Source organism: Eschrichtius robustus, chromosome 16 (assembly GCF_028021215.1).
Source record: "Eschrichtius robustus isolate mEscRob2 chromosome 16, mEscRob2.pri, whole genome shotgun sequence".
Classification (NCBI taxonomy): Eukaryota; Metazoa; Chordata; class Mammalia; order Artiodactyla; family Eschrichtiidae; genus Eschrichtius; species Eschrichtius robustus.
Genome location: NC_090839.1, coordinates 24,111,097 through 24,132,791, shown reverse-complemented (window position 1 = coordinate 24,132,791; position 21,695 = coordinate 24,111,097). Strand labels below are relative to the sequence as shown.

At 43.7% G+C, this 21,695-nt stretch overlaps 1 protein-coding gene across 1 annotated transcript in view; it reads right to left on the bottom strand.

Moving 5' to 3' along the window:
- LOC137750342 (fer-1-like protein 4) overlaps positions 1 to 21,695 on the bottom strand; it is a gene marked incomplete at its 5' end in the record, with an annotated part of 46,996 nt that overhangs the window by 12,939 nt on the left and 12,362 nt on the right. Inside the window, 17 exon segments of the mRNA XM_068524732.1 lie at positions 954 to 1,070; positions 1,175 to 1,312; positions 1,388 to 1,488; positions 1,580 to 1,622; positions 2,594 to 2,725; positions 2,814 to 2,872; positions 3,016 to 3,072; positions 3,075 to 3,176; positions 3,179 to 3,230; positions 5,403 to 5,564; positions 5,659 to 5,775; positions 6,224 to 6,381; positions 6,384 to 6,396; positions 6,521 to 6,655; positions 6,881 to 7,005; positions 7,160 to 7,298; positions 17,904 to 18,020. Coding sequence (XP_068380833.1) covers positions 954 to 1,070; positions 1,175 to 1,312; positions 1,388 to 1,488; positions 1,580 to 1,622; positions 2,594 to 2,725; positions 2,814 to 2,872; positions 3,016 to 3,072; positions 3,075 to 3,176; positions 3,179 to 3,230; positions 5,403 to 5,564; positions 5,659 to 5,775; positions 6,224 to 6,381; positions 6,384 to 6,396; positions 6,521 to 6,655; positions 6,881 to 7,005; positions 7,160 to 7,298; positions 17,904 to 18,020 — 1,767 coding nt within the window.

The window sequence follows — 21,695 nt, the reverse complement described above, 5'->3', positions numbered from 1 at the left end:
TTTTTCTATTTCCCCCAATTGGAACAGAGGCTGAGATAGACCATTTACCTTACAGGCTTCTTTCCCATGGGTGGGCTTCCTCTTGCCCACCTTTCACTGAGAGTAGAGCCCTTCCTGGGTGCTGCTTCGTGCAAGGGTCTTGGTTGTGTCTCCCACCTTGTATAGGCTATTAGATATTAGAACCTAAGGCTTGGGGTCCAGGTATGGACAAATCCTCTCAAGAGAATCTGACTTCAGGGCTTGTTCAGGGATTCCTGCTGTTTCCTCATTTTGGCCCATTGGGAATTCCCTGTCTTATGAGCTTAGCATTTGTTTAAAAGATTGTTTATCTAGCATTTCTAGATCTATTATATCAAGAATTTATTTCAGACCATCTGGTCTGCAATGTTGCTAGAAGTAGAAGGTCCAGATGATGTCTACTATCTAATGTATGCACTAGGATGCTTACATTATGGTAGAAGAGTGCCACAGAATGTTTCTTTAAATTACATCTTAGTCAGAATGCCTATATTTAAACTAGATAAAAGTACAGCATCTGCTCTGTGCCGGGAGTGAAGGGGTAGCAACCCACTCATTCCCCTCACTCTCTGAGATGCCTTTAAGGAAACTTCAGGGCCCTGTTGAGTGCTGTATGAAAACTGCAGCAATGGGAGGACCGGTACAAAGGTATTTGATGACAGGCCATCACAAAGCTTTACAGAGTTGTGCTCTTCCTGGAATTATACTCCCCATTCTACGAGACTAGAACTATGAATAAGGAATTAGGGGATCTAAGCTCTAAATTCAGGTTCTGCTGTGAGCAAGATGTGTAACCCTGTGAAGTCTCTTAAGTTTGTGCCTAAGATTTCCCATCTGCAAAATGAAAAAGCTGGACTCTGATCCCTTCAGTCTGCAGGTTTTGTGTACATTACCTTTGCCGGAGTTAGAGGCATGCCAGGCCAATGGATGCTCACCTTTACAACATATACTCTGACTAGGAGCTTGATGGGCTGATTCTGTGGGATTCCCCTGGAGATCTGGAGCTCAGAGAAGGACACTGCCTCTGATTCAGGGTAAATGAGGTAGGAGCCCTGGGTGGGACGGGGTTATGGAGCAGAAAAAACACTGGTAAGACAGTCTTCTTCCTGCATCCCCACTTGTGCTCCCTGGTCCCCCATTCCTTCCCCAAACATACCTTGAACTTGCCCACAAGGTTTCCAGACCCTTCTTCCTCTCCATCTCCATCCTGACCCCCTTGCCCTCGATACAGGGGAAACACATTCAGCCAGTCTTCAAAGTGGTTAAACTCTTCTTCCAGGGAGCTGTTGTAAACCTGAAAGGCGAGGGCCTGGGTGACAGCTCAATGTCCAGAATCCGAGCAGAATCCCCTCTTCCAGCACCCAGTTACCTTCAGAGTGGCGATGGCTTTTTTCTGGGACACAGAGCCTTTGACTTCAGCCTCACCCTGGTCTTGGGCTTCCCCATCCACAGAAAGGAGGTTGCCCCCATCTGGGAACAGCAGAAATGCCCCATTAGAAATACTGGTGTGGGGGGAAGGAAGGAGACAGAAAGAGGAAAAACAAGAAACCCAATATCTTACCTGAATCCCCAGCATCATCCATGTCATCCTCATCAAAGTTGGTCTGAAATCAAAGCACAGGTCAAAGATTCTTCCCTACCCTTTACCTCCTTCATCTACCTCTTTTCCAGGATAGGGAGTTGGAAAACTTTAGCTCAAGTTCCAGCTGGGTAAGCCACTTGCATTTTCAAAGCCTTAGTTTATCACATAGCCCTGATATGTAACCACCAGGTACATGTGGCTATTGAGCACTTGAAATGCATCTGGTCCAAACTGAGATGTGCTGGAAATATAAACTACACACCAGATTTTAAAGACTAGTATAAAATAAGACTATAAAATATCTCATTATTGAGCTTCCCTGGTGGCGCAGTGGTTAAGAATCCACCTGCCAATGCAGGGGACACAGGTTCGATTCCTGGTCTGGGAAGACCCCACGTGCCGTGGAGCAACTAAGCCCGTGCGCCACAACTACTGAGCCTGCGCACCTAGAGCCTGTGCTGCGCAACAAGAGAAGCCACCGCAATGAGAAGCCCTCGTACCGCAACAAAGAGTAGCCCCCGCTCACCGCAACTAGAGAAAGCCCACGCGCAGCAACGAAGACCCAACACAGCCATAAATAAATAAATAAATAAATAAATAAATAAATAAAATAAATCTATTAATTAAAAAAAAATCTCACTATTAATTGTTTATGATGGTTACTTCTTGAAATGATACTGTAGATATACGAGGTTAAATAAAATATATTATTAAAATCATTTTCATCTGTTTCCTTTTACTTTTTTTTAATGTGGCTACTAAAAAAGTTAAAATTACATATGTGGCTCACACGATATTTCTGTTGGACAACACAGCTCTAGATAATGGAGTTAATAATCCCCAGCTTCTCAAATTGTTGTGAAGATGAGAAAAGATGGCTGTAACAAAGAGTTCTGAAAAACTGTAGAGCTCCATGTTTGATGAGATCCTTCTTCTTACCATTTATCCTCTGTCTCCAGCCCCTCAACCCCCAGAACCCTGCTCTGCTCCCACCTGCCCCTGGAGCTCCTGCAGCAGTGCATAGTACTTGGACCACCAATCGAGCTCTTCAGGATCTGGGATGTCCTCCTCCAGCTCTGGGCCTTGATTCAGGAGGCCTCCCAGAGGGAGCTTCTCCAGAGGAGCCTGAGGGAGCAAGAACTCAGCGCCTCTAACCTAGCACCACCCCAAGCCCCACCAGTCCCTTCTCCACCCATCCCCCATACTCCATCACCTTTCGGAGCCGCCTGGGTATCCCCACTTCAGCCAAGAAGGGATCCCGGGACCTCTGTTCTGAGAGGGGGTAAAAGACACCAGGAGAAGGTCAGGTAAGTAGAAGTCAGACTCAAGGCTCCACTGGAGGGTCCCCTGGAGCCATCTCAGCCAGGAACCAGATGGACTTCTGTCTGGTGGCCCCTAAGGGGAAAGCCCCTTACCTTGAGGTGCCTTGGGCACCAGGTCCCCTGTCTCCTCCTCTCCTTCCTCCTCAGGGGATCCTCCTGACCCTGGAGTGTGAATCTCAGCATATGGGGGACAATGTGGGAACCCACGAGCACTGTGCGGCCAAAGGCCCGGCGCTCAATCACCAGGATGCTGAGGGGGGCTGCAGATAAGGCTGCTCTGGCAAGTCCTGGGGGTAGGGAGAGAGGACCTGTGTCTCTGCAGACTTCGGGGGGAGGAGAGGCAGCAGCAGAGATAGATGAGAAAACAGTGTAGCTAAATATGCATTCAAAGCCCACAGCCTCACTGAGTCATCTCTGGTGAGTCATTGCCTTCTGAAGCCATTTCCCAGCTAAAAAGGGGACACAATCCTGGACTGGAAAGACTATTGTATCAAATGACATAACAGTACAAAAGTACTTTGGAGCCTACAAAGCACCATCAGAAATATGAGGTTGTTGTTGTTATTATCATTATGTAAAGGACAAATGCTCAGTTTGCTAATATAGATTTAGCACCATAAAACTATGTATGCCCTTTAATCCAGAAATTCTATGTCTATCAATGGATCCTAAGCGGGAGGTGGGGACAACAGTTATAATACTGTATTGTTGGCTTTATTTTACATATATGTGACAGTTACAGCACAAAAGGGGGGAGGAATGAATGGAGTTATAATGGAGAAAAGTACTTCTATTTTACTGGAACTAAATTAGTATTAATCTGAAATAGATTGTGAAAAATCAGTATGCATACTGTAATCCTTAGAGCAACTACTAAGTAAATATCAACTAAGGAACTAAAGCAGTATACTAACAAATATCTATGTAATACAAAAGAAGGCAGTAAAGGAAGAACGAAAAATATGAGACTTATAGAAAACAAATAGCAAAGTGGCAAATGTAAATCCAACCATATCAATAATAACATCAAATGTGACTGTATTAAACAGTTCAAAGACAGAGATTGTCAACTGGATTAAAAAAAAAGATGCAACTACATGCTGTTTAAGAGATGCTCTTTCGTGAGATACATATAGGTTGAAAGTAAAAGGATGGGGAAACATATGCCATGCAAATACTAACCGTAGAGAACTGGAGTAGCTATATTATCAGACAAATTATCAGACAAATTTAAGACAAAAAAGAGAGACAAACTAGAGACAAACAAGGACATTTTATAATGATAAACAGATCGATTCATAGGAAGCTATAACAATTATAAATATATATGCACCTAACAACAAAAACTGAAAATACAAGTAAAAAAAGACAAAAAAATAAAGGGAGAAACAAACAATTCAACAAAAGTTGGAAACTTCAATACCATATTCTCAATAATGGATAGAACAAATAGACATAAAATTCCCAAGGAGGTTTTTTTTAGGAAGGCTTGAATAATACTATCAAACCAACTTGACCTGATTGGTATCTGATATAGAACACTCCACCCAACAACAGAAGCATTCACATTCTTTTCAGGTGCACAGTGGAGAGAGGGGTGTTTTCCTCAACTTGCACTATGAAATGGGAAATGAGAGGAACACCCACTAGAAGTTCAGTGAGCAACGTGCTTTCAGTTTCATCATCTTAGAGCACAATGAAGTTTTCAAACTGAAAACTGCTGCATGTGAAACAGAGTCATGAAATAGTGTTGGGTTTTTGTTATTGCTGTTGCTGTGCTCCCCCTTGCAGTCGGGAACCACTGTGCTTTGTCCCAGTCACCCCCTTGCCCCGGCACAGCACTCTTCAGTTTACAAAGCCCTTTCACCAAGATCCTTTCTCTCATTGGCTCCTTATAGCACCTTTTCGTCCCTTTTTCAAACAAACAAACAAACAGAAAAACTAAAGCTCAAATCAGACAAGTGATTTGACAAGCTCCTGAGTGACATTGCCAGAATTTGACTCCAAAGCCCATACTAGAGTACAGTAATTAAAAATTAAACAAAGAATGTATTTGTCTTCATAGCCCCTGGTGTCTCAGATTCCTTTGGACTCACACTTCATGACTTTTGGCTAATCCACTCAATCAATACAGCCAATAGAGCACCACCAGTTCATGAATTAATCCAGGGATCAGCCAATTATTGCCTGTAAACCCAATCTGGCCTGCTGCCAGTTTTTGTAAATAAAGTTTTATTGGAACTGCCATACTCATTCATTTCCTTGTCGCCTATGGATGTTTACATGCTACGATGGCAGAGTTGAGTAATTGCAACTGAGACTGTATGGCCCACAAAGCCTAAAATATTTACTATTTGGCCCTTTATAGAAAGTTTGGTGACCTCTGGGTTAATGTAATATAACCAGCCGGGAATTCACCATCCCACTGCCCTCTTTCATTTCTCAGCCCAGCACTTCTGGCCCCCAGCCCATGTCCTCACCACTGTCAGATGCCTGACAAGCTCAGTGAAATTGGAGTTCTCACAGTAACTGGTCAGGACCTCGGACTCCACTCGCCGACCGGCTACCTCCAGCACAACCTGGGGCTGCTCCACCTCAAACAGATGCACATGGCCAAGGCCCCTCAGACCCCAGAACAGTACCTGGGGTTGGGAAGTGGGAGATTCAGGGCCCTGTACCTGATTGAAGGACACCCAGGTGTGGGGAAGGGAGGAGGATGAGAATGCCTGGTGCTACCTCAACATGGAACTCCCTAAGCACCGGGCACACGTGCGGTGGCAGGGATAGGCATCTGGAGAGGGGCTCAACCAGGGCGGTCAGGTCCTGGGGCTCCATATCACTGGGCACTGAGGGCTGCAGGGAGCAAGAGATCAGAGGTCAAAGAGGAATCAGGCCAAAGGAGGGAAAGCCTGGGTTCGGGGAAAAGAAATGGAGGACTGCTGGTGAAATATAAATCCAGAGGAACCTGGCAAGGCTGGATTGATGGGAGGGGGGTGTCTCAGAAAACAGCCATGTGCAGGAAGGAGGATGGGTGTCTGAGGCATGAGGATCACCCCGGGCTTGGGTTCTCTGGGGTTGGAGGCCTGGCAAGGTGAACCTAGGGTAGGTCTACTTTAAGTGTTACCTGGAGTCAGGAGGTCCAGTGAGGTGGCCCCAGGACAGACCTGCAGCCTGCATTCTCTGGGGGTAAGGGAATTGGAGGGGTAGTCCTGGGACATGCCCACATCCCTGGAGTTGGATGACCTAAACAAATAGCAGAAGCGATCCACGGTGTGTGCCAGCTAGACCACAGCACTCTGACCTCAAGTTGGCTACTGTAGTCCAGTTCAATGAGTTCAAAGGTGGCGATGAGCTCCCCGGCTGCCCGGGGCCCCTTCCTCAGGGGGAAGAACTGCAACTCAGGAGGCTGGTAAGGGTCCTCCATCAGCTTTACCCTTGGGGCAGCCAGCGTCCTGCCGGGAACACAGAGGGGCCCTTCGGGGAGCAGGGCAGTGAAGACAAAAGTAGAAGAGGCTCAGGAACCAGGGGAGGGCACATCAAGACAAGAAGAGGGGGTCCTTGGGGGTGGGAACCCAGGTGGAGCCCAGGCCACACTCACAAACTTATCGTGGTCAAAGACATTGACAATCACTAGTGGGGGCTCCTCCTGCAGGTGCTCCCTCTTCCCGTCCACGATTAACTGATCAAACACCACAAGTTCATCCTACAGGGAGCTCAGCGTCTGCTCCAGGACCTTGAGGGCCATGCAGGGAAGGAGGCAACAGCAGTTGTCAGAAGAACTCCTCACCCCTAAGACCCTCTGGTTCTACGCCACCCCCTAAATCAGGGCAGTCTGATCCAATATCCCGTCCTGAAAATCCAAGGCAGGAAGAGAGACTTAGGGCCTTGGAGAAAGCTCAGCCTCCACCCCGCCTTGTCTCCCAGTGCCCCTCCACCAACATCCCAGCCCAGACCTCGCCCGTGTGGTCTGGCACTGGGTAGAGATGAGGACTCGAGCAAAGAGGTCCGAGAGCCCACTGTCACCTGCTGTCAGCACACCTTGGGCCTGGTACAAGTGAGCCCGGAGCTGGAAGTAGCTGAAGTCTGGGGTGGAGAGAAGGAAGGGGCCATATTAGCTCAGGGACCACTGGAGTCCCTGACCCCAGACCCCTCCGATCCGAACCCCCAGCTGAGCATCTAGCCCCACACCTCGGGCAAATGGAGAACTGGGCCCGCCTGCCCCATGCCCCGCACTCACCGTCCCGGTCCAGGCTGAGGGGCAGCCCAGCCGAGGGCTCAGGCAGCAGGTCCGGGGGGAGCTCTGAGGTGCAGGCCTTCGCTTGCTTGCCCAGCTCCAGCCCCAGGAAGAGTTCCAGCTTGGCTGCCCCAGGTGCCTGCTGCGGGGAGGAAGCATGTTAGGGCCCACCTCTTATTACCCCAGCTAGGCCAACCATCTTGCTCCTCCAAGGCAGGCCCCTACTCTCTGCATCACCAGATCCCTAATCCAAAGAGTACTCCTTGTACCCCACTCTCTTCATGCCCTCCATCCGATGCCCCATCACCCTTAAACTCCCTCCCATTCCCTATCCCTCCTGCCCCAACACTGCCAGGTACTATAGCCCAGACCCCAGACCCCAAAACTATGCTCTGAGCTTGCTCTCCGCTACCCCACCCTCACCCATCTGTCCCCTCATCCCCAACACATTTAGATTCCCTGTCCCTTACCCCTGTGGTCACAGCTTCTCACCACTAGGGACCCCTGCTGGTGTCTCTCCCAGGGACACCTCATTTACAAATCTTTTGCCTCCAGATCAGCTGCACTTACAAGGAACTAATTAGTCACACTCCCATTTTCATAACCCTGCTCATCTGTCAGAGCCTAGTCAGCAAAAGGGCCAGTTCAGGCCCAGAGGTGACAATATTTGGGGTTTATCTCACATCAAAGCTCATCTGGGTAAAGGCACAATCTCCTTTTGGCACTTTGGATAATTAAAAAGAGTTTGGTATACTTTAAAAAATAATAATTTTAAAACAATTTTAAAAGTTAAAAATTTTTTTAATTAAAACATTTTTTTAATTGAAAAAAATTAAAATTTAAAAACTTTTTGACCAGAAACTTAATTTAAGAAAATAGTTTGGAGGGAATTCTCTGGCAGTCCAGTGGTTAGGACTCCGCACTTTCACTGCTGAGGGCACGAGTTCAATCCCTGGTCAGGGAACTAAGATCCCGCATGCAGCATGGCGTGGCCAAAAATTATAAACAAATAAATAAATAGTCTGGGGACCCCTGTTGTGCACCACATGGCTCCACCCCAATGTCTGTGCTGCCCTATGAGCCTCAGCCCATTCTAGTCCCAGCACCCTCGCCCCCGGGACCCCTCACTGTGAGCAGCAGACTCTGGATCTTCCCACAGTCCCGGCCCCGTTCCTCCTCCACCACAGAGAACAGCACATCCTGGGCGGGGATCCGGGCCCAGGCCACATGGCGCCGCCCACTGAGCATCCAGACCAGCACATCCAGGAGGGATTGCTGGGGCTGCAGGCAGAGAACTGGGTTATGGAGGTGAATCTGGAGTTGAGATCACCTGCTCCCACAGCTGCCACTGGATGGACGGACCAAACATCCATCTCTAGCCCTGACCTCCCCCTCAACCCCAGATCCATCTGGCCACCTGCCTCCTGGACATCTCTCCCCTGTGGATGCCCCACAGGCCACATCAGACTCAAAGTCCAACCTGACTTTTATTTTCTGGTCTCTCTCTTTTTTTTAAATTGTGTTAAAATACACATAACGTAAAATTTACCATCTCAACCACTGTTAAGTGTACAGTTCAGTATGACATTCACATTGTTGTGCAACCATCACTACCGCCCACTCCAGAACTTTCTTCACAGCAAAACTGACACTCTGTATCCGTTAAACACAAAGAGACCAAAAAGCCCAACTGCCACTTTTGAAGAGCCTGGAGCAAAAGCAGGGGTGTCGGGAGCAAAAGCAGGGTACTGCGCATGCCCCCTGCACACCACACCATCTAAGGGGTGGGCAAAACACCTAAGCCACCCCTCCGGGCCCGAACCCCTGGACACACCCCTACCCTCACCCCATATAAGGAACAAGCTCGCCCCCATTCGGGGAGTGAGCCAGCAAGGGAAACTGTTATTTGTTCTCACTGCCCCCTGCTGCAGCAGGGGCCCCAATAAAGCCTTGCCTGAAAAAAAAAAAAATGAAAAAAGAAAAAAAGAAAATGAAAAAAAAACCCCACTAACTTTCCATTTCCCTCTCCCAGCCCTGACAATCACCACCCTACTTTCTCTCTGTGAATTTGACTACTCTGGGTACCTCATATGAGTGAAATCATTTGTCCTTTTGTGACTGGCTTTTTTTCACTTAGCGTAAGGTCTTCAGGGTTCACCATGTTGGAGCCTGTGTCAGCCTGATTTCCTTACTTTTCCCTCCTTCTCAACCTGATCTCTCCCCAGTGATCCCCACTGTGTGCCCATTCACATCAGCTAAGTACCTGAGCTGGTGTCAACCTTCTCCTCCAACATCTAATCACCAAGTCCTGCCAATGTCCCCCTTCCTCACTCTATTAGATCAAGACAGTCCACTCTTGTCCAGACAACTGAGACAGTCTTCCTGTCTTCAGTCTTCCCTTCCAACTCATTCTCTCATGAATGGCTGGCTTGCTCCCATCCTCTGGGTCTCAGTTTAAATGCTGTCTCTGCAGAGAAGTCTTCTCTGACCACCTTATGTAAGCTGGTTCTCCCCTGACCCCTTAGCTTCTATAACATCTTCTTTAGCAATACCTACAGATCATCATTATTTTTCTCATGCATTTGAGATGCATAGTGTATCTCCCTTGCCAGAACATAAGCCCCAAAAGGGCAAGAAACATGACAGGCTATTTATCTCTTGTAAAAATAAAATACAGTGTGTGTGTGTGAAAAAAAAAAAAAAGAAACATGACAGGGGTGGATCCCCAGGGTCTCATACAGAGCCTGGCATAAAATAGGACTTCAAATATCATTGAGTAAGCAAACAAACAGTAGCTAGAACTGATCACTCCAAAGCTGACCCTCTCCTTCCCCTACTTAAAATCATCATGCCGGACTTCCCTGGTGGCCCAGTGGTTGAGAATCCGCCTGCCAATGCAGGGGACAAGGGTTCAAGCCCTGGTCCGGGAAGATCCCACATGCCGTGGAGTAACAAAGCCCGTGCACCACAACTACTGAGCCTGCGCACCTAGAACCTGTGCTCCGCAACAAGAGAAGCCACTGCAGTGAGAAGCCAACTCAATGAGAAGCCCATGCACCGCAATGAAGAGTAGCCCCCGCTTGCCACAACTAGAGAAAGCCCACGCGCAGCAATGAAGACCCAATGAAGCAAAAAATAAATAAATTAAATAAATAAATGTATTAAAAAATAATAATAATAAATAAAATAAAATAAAATAAAATCATCATGCCTTGTAAATCAATGAAGTTACACCATACACAAAAATAAACTCAAAATGGCTTAAAGACTTAAATATAAGACAGGACACCATAAAACTCCTAGAAGAGAACATAGGCAAAACATTCTCTGACATAAATTGTACCAATGTTTTCTTAGGTCAGTCTCCCAAGGAAATAGAAATAAAAGCAAAAATAAACAAATGGGACCTAATCAAACTTACTTACAAGCTTTTGTACAGCAAAGGAAACCATAAACAAAATGAAAAGACAACCAACAGACTGGGAGAAAATATTTGCAAATGATGCGACCAACAAGGGCTTACTTTCCAAAATATATAAACAGACCATACAACTCAACAACAAAAAACAACAAACAACCCAATGGGCAGAAGACCTAAATAGACATTTCTCCAAAAAAGACATACAGATGGCCAACAGGCACATGAAAAAATGCTCAAACATCGCTATTATTAGAGAAATGCAAATCAAAATTACAATGAGGTACCACCTCACACCAGTCAGAATGGCCATCATTAAAAAAATCTACAAATAACAGATGCTGGAGAGGGTGTGGAGAAAAGAGAACCCTCCTATGCTGTTGGTGGGAATGTAAATTGGTGAAGCCACTATGGAGAACAGTATGGAGGTTCCTCAAAAACTAAAAATAGAGTTGCCATATGATCCAGCAATTCCACTCCTGGGCATATATCCTGACAAAACTCTAATTCAAAAGGATACATGTACCCCAATGTTCACAGCAGCACTATTCACAATAGCCAAGACATGGAAGCAACCTAAATGTCCATCAACAGATGAATGGATAAAGAAGATGTTATATACATATACAATGGAATACTACTCAGCCATAAAAAAGAATGAAATAATGCCATTTGCAGCAACACGGATGGACTTAGAGATTATCATACTAAGTGAAGTAAGTCAGAAAGAGAAAGACAAATACCATATGATATCACCTTTACGTGGAATCTAAAATACTGCACAAATAAACTTATTTATGAAACATAAACAGACTCACAGACATAGAGAACAGACTTGTGGTTGCCAAGGGGATGGGGGGGGTAGGGGAGAGATGGATTGGGAGTTGGGGATTAGCAGATACAAACTATTATATATAGAATGGATACACAACAAGGTCCTACTGTATAGCATGGGGAACTATATTCAGTATCCTGTGATAAACCATAATGGAAAAGAATATGAAAAAGAATATATATATGCACACATCTGAATATATGTATATATATATCTTAATCCCTTTGCTGTACAGCAGAAATTAACACAACATTGTAAATCAATTATACTTCAATAAAATAAATATTTTTTAAAATTATCAAAAAAAAATCATCATGCCTGACTTCCATCTCCAGTAATATCATGAGCTAGGAATTAAGACCTACCTCTCACTAAAACCAACTAAAATGACTTGATAAAATATTTTTAAATATTTATTAAAGGCAGTGGTGAGATAATAAGAATGAAGAATTATCATACCAAGCGCTGAATGAAGATAGGAATCCAGAGAAGTTAACAGAGCATTTCAGCAACTTTTGCCACAAGGGCATTTGCCAAACCTGGCAACCCTGAGCTTTTCATGACCTGGCAGTGAGTAAAAACAATATAAAGAGCTCAGATACCATTCAGAACAGGAGTCTCATAGGAGATATCTCCCCTCCCTAAAAACTAGAACCCCAGAGAATCACGCCTTCAGGATAAAGATAAACCATAACTGAACCTGCCCCACTCTCTCACATCCAGTGATCAACAAAGAGAGTTGTCTGGCTGAGTGTAGTGGAAGTTGGAAATTGTCCCTGAAAAGAATAACCACAAGCCAATTTTTTTCACTGTGCCTGGGTGTTGCTAAACATCAAATTTCAGTTTAAGGTGATCAAGGGCAGAAGCAAAGTCATATGTCTTCTGGAAGAATGTACCTTTATTCCAGGACTCAAAGAAGTCCCACAAATAATTTTTTGAGGAAACTACAATGAATAGCTCACAGTTTAAAGCAACTAAGCACAGAAGGAAACAACCATGAGGAAGTATCAGCAGAAACAGAGAGTGAAAACAAACCCCCCCAAACTGACTATTGTAATCATCTGACATTATAAAAACAGCTCCGCTTACTATTCTTAAATGAAACAAAAGACAAACCTGATAAATACTTACTGGGAATAATAAACGGTGAAAAATAACACAGTGGATTTGAAAAAAATAGAATTTACAGAAATAAAAAGTGCAGGGATATATATATGTATAACTGAATCACTTTGCTGTGTAGCAGAAGTTAACACAACATTGCAAATCAACAATACTTCAATTAAAAATATATTAATTAAAAAAAAATGTGCAGGGACTTCCGTGGTGGTGCAGTGGTTAAGAATCCGCCTGCCAATGCAGGGAACAGGGGTTCGAGCCCTGGTCCAGGAAGATCCCACATGCTGCAGAGCAACTAAGCCCGTGCACCACAGCTACTGAGCCTGCGCTCTAGATCCCGCGAGCCACAACTACTGAGCCTGCGTGCCACAACTACTGAAGCCCGCATGCCTAGAGTCCGTGCTCATCAATAAGAGAAGCCGCCACAATGAGAAGTCCGCACACCGCAATGAAGTGTAGCACCTGCTCACCACAACTGGAGAAAGCCCATGTGCAGCAACGAAGACCCAACGCAGTCAAAAATAATTAATTAATTAATTTTAAAAAAAGAAAAACAAAACAAAGCAAAAAAAAAGTACAATGATTGAAATGAAAAATTCAACAGAGGAACTTATACAGCCTCCTGATTTTCAATTAAAAAGCCAAAGCAACTCAACAGGAAAAAGAAATCTTTTCAACATATGGTGCTAGACTATCTCAATGTCCATATTTTAAAAATAGAATTTTGACCCATATGTTACACCACATGCAAAGACTAACTTGAGAACAGTCAGAGACCCAAATGTAAAATCTAAAACCATAAAACTTTTAGGGGACTATCTTTATTCTCCTAAAAGCATAGGAGAATATCTTTGTGGCTTGGAGGTAGTAAAATTTTCTTACACAGGTAACAGAAAACAATAAACGTAAAAGAAAAATTAGTTAAAGTAGACTTCATCAAAACTCTCTGGAGATATTTTTTATTTTAGCCTCTACTGTTCTTTTATACAAAACTCCAGACACATAATGAAAAATTATAAGAATAGGAAAAGCAAAAAATGTGACCCATGGTCAAGACAGGAATAATCCATAGAAGTAGACCCACAGATAACCGAAATGTTGGAATTATTAGACAGCAATATTAAAATAACTGTGATAAAAATTCTAAAGGATCTAGTGGGAAAAGTACAGAGTTTAAAATGGATAATTTCAACAAACATAAGAAAACTGGAGCCAGATGGAAATAATTGAATTAAAAAATGTGATTGGAGGCTGCAATATACCACTTTCAATAGTGGATAGAACACCTGTACAGAAGATCATTAAGGAACCAGAGGACTTGAACAACATTATAAACCAACTAGACCTAACAGAGATATATAAACACTGCATCCAACAACAGCAGAATACACATTCTTCTCAAATGCACATAGAACATTCTCCAGGATAGACCATATAGGTCACAGAACAAGTATAATACATAAGATTGAAATCATACAAAGTATCTTTTTTTGACCAAAGTGGAATGAAACTACAGATCAATAATAGAAAGAAAACTAGGAAGTTCACAAATGTGTGGAAATTAAACAACACACTCTTAAACACTGCATCAAAGAAGAAATCACAAAGGAAATTAGAAAATACTTATAGATGAACAAAAATGAAAACGTAACATAGCAAAACTTATGATATGCAGCAAAGATAGGGCTCAGAGGAAAATTTATAGCTATAAATGCCTACATAAGAAGAAGAAAGAGGATCTTCCCTGGTAGCACACTGGTTAAGAATCCGCCTGCCAATACAGGGGACAGGGGTTCGATCCCTAGCCCAGGAAGATCCCACATGTCACAGAGCAACTAAGCCCATGCGCCACAACTACTGAGCCTGCGCTCTAGAGCCCATGCCCTGCAACAAGAGAAGCCACGACAAAGAGAAGCCCGCCTACTGCAACAAAGAGTAGCCCCCGCTTGCCTCAACTAGAGAAAGCCCATGCGCAGCAACAAAGACCCAACACAGCCAAAAATAAAAACAAATAAATAAATAAATTTATTTAAAAAAAGATCTCAAGTCAATAACCAAACTATATACCCTGAGGAATTAGAAAAAGAAGAGAAAACTAAACCCAAAGCTAGCAGAAGGAAGTAAATAAAGATTAGAGTGGAGAAAAATAAACTAGAGAATAGAAAAACAAAAGAATCAATGAAACCAGAAGTTGTTTCTTTGGAAAAATCAACAAAATTGATGAGCCTTTAGCTAGATTGACAAAGAATAAAAAAGACAAGATATAAGTACCTAAAATCAGAAATAAACATGAGGGGCTTCCCTGGTGGCGCAGTGGTTAAGAATCCGCCTGCCAACTCAGGGTACACTGGTTCGAGCCCTGATCCGGGAAGATCCCACATACCACAGAGCAACTAAGCCCGTGTGCCACAACTACTGAGCCTGTGTTCTAGAGCCCACGAGCCACAACTACTGAGCCCGTGTGCCACAGCTACTGAAACACACACACCTAGACCCCGTGCTCAGCAACAAGAGAAGCCACCACAATGAGAAGCCTGCACACCACAACGAAGAGTAGCCCCGCTCCCAGCAACTAAAAAGAAAGCCCGCGCACAGCAAGGAAGACCCAACACAGCCCAAAAAAAATTAATTAATTTTTTTAAAAAAAGAAATGAACATGAGAACATTCCTAGAAACATACAATGTATCTAAACTGACTCAAGGAGAAATAGAAATCTCAACAGACAAAACAAGTAAAAAGATTGAATTAGTAATCAAAAACCTCCCAACAAAGAAAAGCTCAGGACCAAATGGCTTCACTGATGAATTCTACCAAACTTTTAAAGGAGAATTAACACCAATACTTCTCAAGCTCTTCCCAAAAACAGAAAAGGAAGGAACACTTCCTATTTCATTCTGTGAGGCCAGCGTTACCCTGATATGAAAAACACACAAAGACACCATAAGAAAAGGAAATTACAGAATAGTATCCTTTATGAATATAGATATATTCCTTAGGAACAAGTTCTGAACAAAATATTGGTAAACTGAATCCAACAGCATGTAAAAAGGATTATATACCATGACCAAGTGGGATTTATCTCAGGAATGCTAGAGTGGTTCAACCTAAGAAAATCAATCAATGTAATTTACCACAATAATAGAACAAAGGGAAAAAACACAAATGAGTATCTCAACTAATGCAGAAAAGGCATCTGACAAAATTCAACATCCTTTCATGATAAAAAAAAAAACCATACTCACTCAGAAAACTAAGAACAGAAGTTAACGTCCTCAACCTGATAAAAGGCATTTATGAAAAACCCACAGCCAACATCATACTTAATAGTGAAAGAATGAAAGCTTTTCCTCCAGGATTAAGAACAAAACAAAATGGAAAATTACAATTTTGGAAAAACTGTATCTCTTGTATCAGCCATTGTAAGCTTGACAGCTTGCCAACACTTAAAGATTTTTCTAATGAGATTGGTAATGATATTAATGAAGGTGATTTCTTAATACTTTATAATGAAATGCATGAACATTTGGAAAGTATGCATAATTCAGGGAATCAAATTTCCAAATGACCTATGTATGATGATTCAAAGTCATTCAAGGATAATAGATCCATTCAAAGGGCAAGACAGACCAATGGATTTTAATATAACAGAGTATAAAAATTCTTTGCCAGATATTTGCAAAAAATGTAAAGCAATGCCATTGTTCTCACTACATTTTTTGTTTTGGAGAATATACTTATTTTTCTAAAAATATATTTATGTTTCCCTACATAAATATACAAAAAAACATGCAATAGGTTTACTATTGTTATTTTAAATGAATTAATAAATAATTTTTTATTTCTCAGGTTTAAAATTTTTTAAGTTTTAATTTATATAATAGGAAATATCAGTAGATACATCTATATAAACAAAAGCTCATTTGGGTCCCCAGTAATTACTAAGGCTGTAAAGGAGTCCTAAGACCAAAAAAGTTTGAGAATCACTGCCCTAGAGAAACTCTTCCACTTACACCCAGGACATGTATAAAAATAGTCTTGGAAACATTGTTTCTAATCACCATCCATTGGAATCAACACACATATCCATCAGTAGTGGGATGGATAAGTGAATTATAGTATAGTCATACGGTGGAATATTATACAGCAATGAAAACGGACAAATTACAGCTACATACAACAAACATAATATTAAGTTAAAAAAAAAGCAAAATAATATAAACAGTATTATACAAAGTTTGAAAAATAGCAAAACTAACCTATATTATTTCAGGAGGCATATTTAAATCAGAAAATGTTTTTAAATGTCAGCTGAGAATAGAAGGTTTTCATTCCAAATAAATAAAGTAATTTTGGGACCTCCCTGGTGGAGAAGTGGTTAAGAATCCTCCTGCCAATGCAGGGGACACGGGTTCAATCCCTGGTCCGGGAAGATCTCACATGCTGTGGAGCAACTAAACCCGTGTGCCAAAACTACTGAGCCTGCCCTCTGGAGCCCACGAGCCACAACTACTGAGCCCGTGTGCCTAGAGCCCGTGCTCCGCAACAAGAGAAGCCACCGCAGTAAGAAGCCCGCACACCGCAACGAAGACCCAATGCAGACAAAAATAAACAAATTAATTAATTTTTTAAAAAATTAAAAAAAAAATAATTTTGCACTAAAATTCACTTTAATAAGGTCTCTATTCTGTATCTCCTTCCACTACTCTGCCTTCCAGCTGCACCTTTGCACGTGCTCTCCATTCTTTCATACTTGCCAAACTCCAACATGCCCTTCGAGATCTGAGACCAATATCCAAACTCCTCACTGTTTGACCCTGAGGACACATTGGCCCCAGCAGTCAAAACTTTCTGTGCCTTTGGGAATGACTGAGCTTCAGAGTGGGGCAGAACTGGCTTTGAATTCTAGCTCTGCCACTTAACCAGCTATGACATGGTGGATCAGTCACTTTCCCTCTCTAAGCCTCAGTTTCTGCACCTGTCAAATGGGGTAACATCTTCCCAAGGTTGTTGAGTCACACTAGGTAACACATGCAGATGCTTAGCAAAGGAAGCTTTCTATAAATGTGAACTTCCTTTACCCTTCCCATGTGTTGTGTTCAGAGCTTCAGACCAGGAAAATCATGCCAAGGAAATGTACTCTCAAACCTTCTTCCAAAGAGATCTTACATGTTCCCTGTATCCCTGCTGGGCCCTAGAATGTACGTCGTCACCCTTAGCAGCTCCAAATGGAGCTTAGTCCTATGCTCAGAGCAACAGGTCCCATGGCCTGGTATCAATCCACAGGACAAATGTTAGGTCACCCCTGCCCAAAGACCTCTGGTAGGCTTAGGAGAAAGGGTATTCAGGGTGGGGAAATGGGTGGGCGAGGCATTACCTCCTGGGCTACGAAGCGCAGTTTCACCAGGAGCTTCTTGGCCAGTGCCACCTTCTCTTGCACGTTGCCCTGTCTCAGGCCCCGAAGGAGCCGCAGTCCTTGCTTTGCCAACAGGTTCTGAAAGGGCAGGAAGAGAACATGAGTAGAGGGTCCCTGCTGGGTGCCCCTGATCCCCCTTCTTCAGACTGTGCCAGGCTATACACCAGCTGTTTCCCTCGGCATCTGCATCGATCCAGCGCATTGGGCCGAGTCATTGTCCTGTGCTCAGCACCGTGGCAAAACTGTCTGCAAGAGCAGGAGTGGGCGTGGCAGGTGGGAGTCAAAGGAGGGAACACTGACCCTTAGGGGCCACCTCCCTCAGAGCAGGCCTCCCATGCCCAGCCTCCGTCACAGCTCCTCTCAGTCTTGTTCTCAAGGAGGCATCCTTCCTCAGCCAAGGATGGATTCTATATTTGAACCACTCCCCAACTCATCAAGGCCAGCCTCACTTTGGAGACCCAGAATGTACTAGGATTTAACTATTCACTGCCCTGGCTACTCAAAGTGTGGCCCAGGCCCAACAGCATTGGTATTACCTACTTAGAAACGCAGAATCTCAGCCCCACCCCAGACCTGCTGCGTCAGAAATCTGCATTTTTATACCCTGGAGGATTCAAATGCATGTTAAAGGCTCACATGGGCTGTACTTGACAGTTCCAACATTGACCAAAGATAGTTCAAACATTACATGCTCAAACCAAGTGCGTGAGTTCCAATGACCGCCCCAGGCCCCCACCCTGAAAACGACCCCTGCTTCACTTCAAAACTTCCGAGTCATCCTTCACTGCTCTTTCTTTCACTCACATTCCACATCGATCCCATCAGCCTATCATTTAGGGTCTACTTTCAAAATATATTCGAAATCTGACCACTTTCCCCCTTTTCCAGGACCACCCTAGTCCAAGCCACCATCACTTCTCACCAGGATTATTGCAACACCCTCCTAGCTGTTCTCACCACGTCCACTCTTACCCTCTCTCCTACAGAATGTTCTCAATATAGCATCCAGAATGAGCTTTTCAATGCTTTCCAGACCATTTCACTCCTCTCCAGAAGTTTCTCATCTCAGAGTTAAAAATAAAATTCCTTTTTTAAAAAAGTTTATTTATTTTATTTTTGGCTGCGTTGAGTCTTCATTGCTGCACGCGGGCTTTCTGTAGTTGCGGGGAGCAGGGGCTACTCTTTGTTGCGGTGCGTGGGCTTCTTTTTGCGGTGGCTTCCCTTGTTGCGGAGCACGGGCTCTACGTGCGCGGGCTTTAGTAGTTGTGGCTCACAGGCTGTAGAGCACAGGCTTAGTAGTTGTGGCTCACGGGCTTACTTGCTCCGCGGCATGTGGGATCTTCCCGGACCAGGGCTTGAACCTGTGTCCCCTGCATTGGCAAGCGGATTCTTAACCACTGTGCCACCAGGGAACCCCCAGAATAAAATTCTTTAAATGGCCTAGAAGGCCCTACATGCTCTGTTTCTCTTTATCTCCCTGTCTTCACCAAATATTACTCTCCCCTCACACAGAGCCCTACAGTCACACTGGCCTTTTTGCTGCTCCCTGAATATGCCAAGCCCATTACTACCTCAGCGCCTTTGTATTAGCTGCTCCCTCTGCTGGAATGTCAGGGCCCTAGATCTTTCCATGGCTCACTCTCCCCTTCTTCATTCAGGTCTTTGCTCAAATGTTCTCTCTTCACAGATCTTCCCAGGTCATTCCCTCTAAACAGTCCCTGCTACCTTCTCCACCCTCATACTCTACTTTATCCATCTCTCCAAATAGAAAGTAAGGCATGAGGCTTCCCTGGTGGTGCAGTGGTTAAGAATCCGCCTGCCAATGCAGGGGACACGGGTTCGAGTCCTAGTCTAGGAAGATCCCACATGCCGCAGAGCAACTAAGCCCATGTGCTACAACTGCTGAGCATGCACTCAAGAGCCCGTGAGCCACAACTACTGAGCCCACGAGCCTAGAGCCCGTGCTCCACACAATAAGAAGGCCGCACACTGCAACAAAGAGTAGCCCCCACTCGCCACAACTAGAGAAAGTCTGCACGCAGCAACGAAGACCCAATGCAGCCAAAAATAAAAATAAATACATTTATTTCAAAAAATACGTTAAAAAAAAAAAAAAGTAAGGCATGGCGGGGACTTCATTTTGATTACCACTGTAACCTCAGGGCCTGGCACCTAATAGATCCTCAAAGAATATTTGCCAGGTAAAGTAAAATGATTTTTTGAAACATGATATTTTGGTCCCTTTTTGACCCCTAATGATGTCTTAACTTTTTATTATGGAAATTTTCAAAAATATATAAAATAAGTGACTCCAAGGATTTTTCACCTAATACTGCTCCCAGAGCTTATCTTTTTAACTTACTAATGCTCTTTGCTCCAAGACTTCTATTGGCAGAAATAATCTGACATAAAATAACACAAAATAAAACTGACAAGAGTCAAAACTGCACCTATTTAAATGTCAGTTATACCTCAATTTAAAAAAAACAAAACTGCACTTATTGGGACTTCCCTGGTAGTCCAGTGGTTAAGACTCTGCGCTCCCAATACAGAGCGCCCGGGTTTGATCCCTGGTCAGGGAACTAGATCCCTCATGCTGCAACTAAAGATCCCGCATGCCACAACTAAGACCCAGCTCAGCCAGATACATAAATAAATAAAAAATAAAAACTGCACTTATTAACATTTGCTATTGATTAAAAATTGACAGAAGAAAAAAATCTTCTTGACAAGATTTAGATCCACAAAATTGGATTCAGGGAAATTAGATCCAGTAGAAATAATAGCACCCCCCCCCCCACACACACACACCCACACACAGATCACACTGGATAAAGCTACAAGAAGTGAAATACAGGGAATTCCCTGGTGATCCAGTGGTTAAGACTCTGCGCTTCCACTGCAGGGGGCACGGGTTCAATCCCTGGTTGGGGAGCTAAGATCCCGCATGCAATGCAACCAAAAGAGAAAAAAAAAATTTTTAATAAATAAATAATAATTCTGTTTTTTAAAAAAATGAAATATGATTTGGACAAATCTTTCATTGAAATTTCCCTGTCAAAGAATAATTTTAGTAATAAAATAATTTCAGTAAAGTGAAAATGGAAAGAGTTTAATTGCACCTTATAGAAAATCAAGCAAGGAATTAAATTGGATTAAAGTTGGTTGCTCTTTTGGAGACATAGAGAATGTAGACAGAGAAGAGAGCCTTACAGTGAAGCCCTAAGACATACCCATATGAACCTCTGGAACATTCAGAGGTAAAGAAGATAGAGAGCGAGCAAAAAAGATGAGAAGGAATGGCCAGGAAAGCCGAAGGAAAACGAGCGGTATGGAAATCAACACGAGATTCTTTAAAGAAGGAGGGTGGGGTCAACTGTGTCCACTGATGCTGAAAGGTTGAGTAAGATGAGGACAGAAAAGTGACCAACAACCAAGTCCTTGGCTGAGTCCTCCTCCTCGACCCTCCCTCTAAATGCTGGAGCTTGCCAGGTCCTTAGATTTGTTTGTTTGGGGTTTTTTTGGCCTCACCGCGCAGCATGTGGACCAGGGATCGAATCCAGGCCCCCTGCCTTGGAAGTGCAGAATCTTAATCATTGGACCACCAAGGAAGGAAGTCCAGATTTTTCCTTCTTTTTTTTTTTTTGTTCCCTAGGTGATCTTATCCAATCCCATCTACATATTAACACCCCCCAATTTTACATTTCTAACCCTGAACTCTCTCCAGAGCTCAATTCCTATAGCTAACAGCCT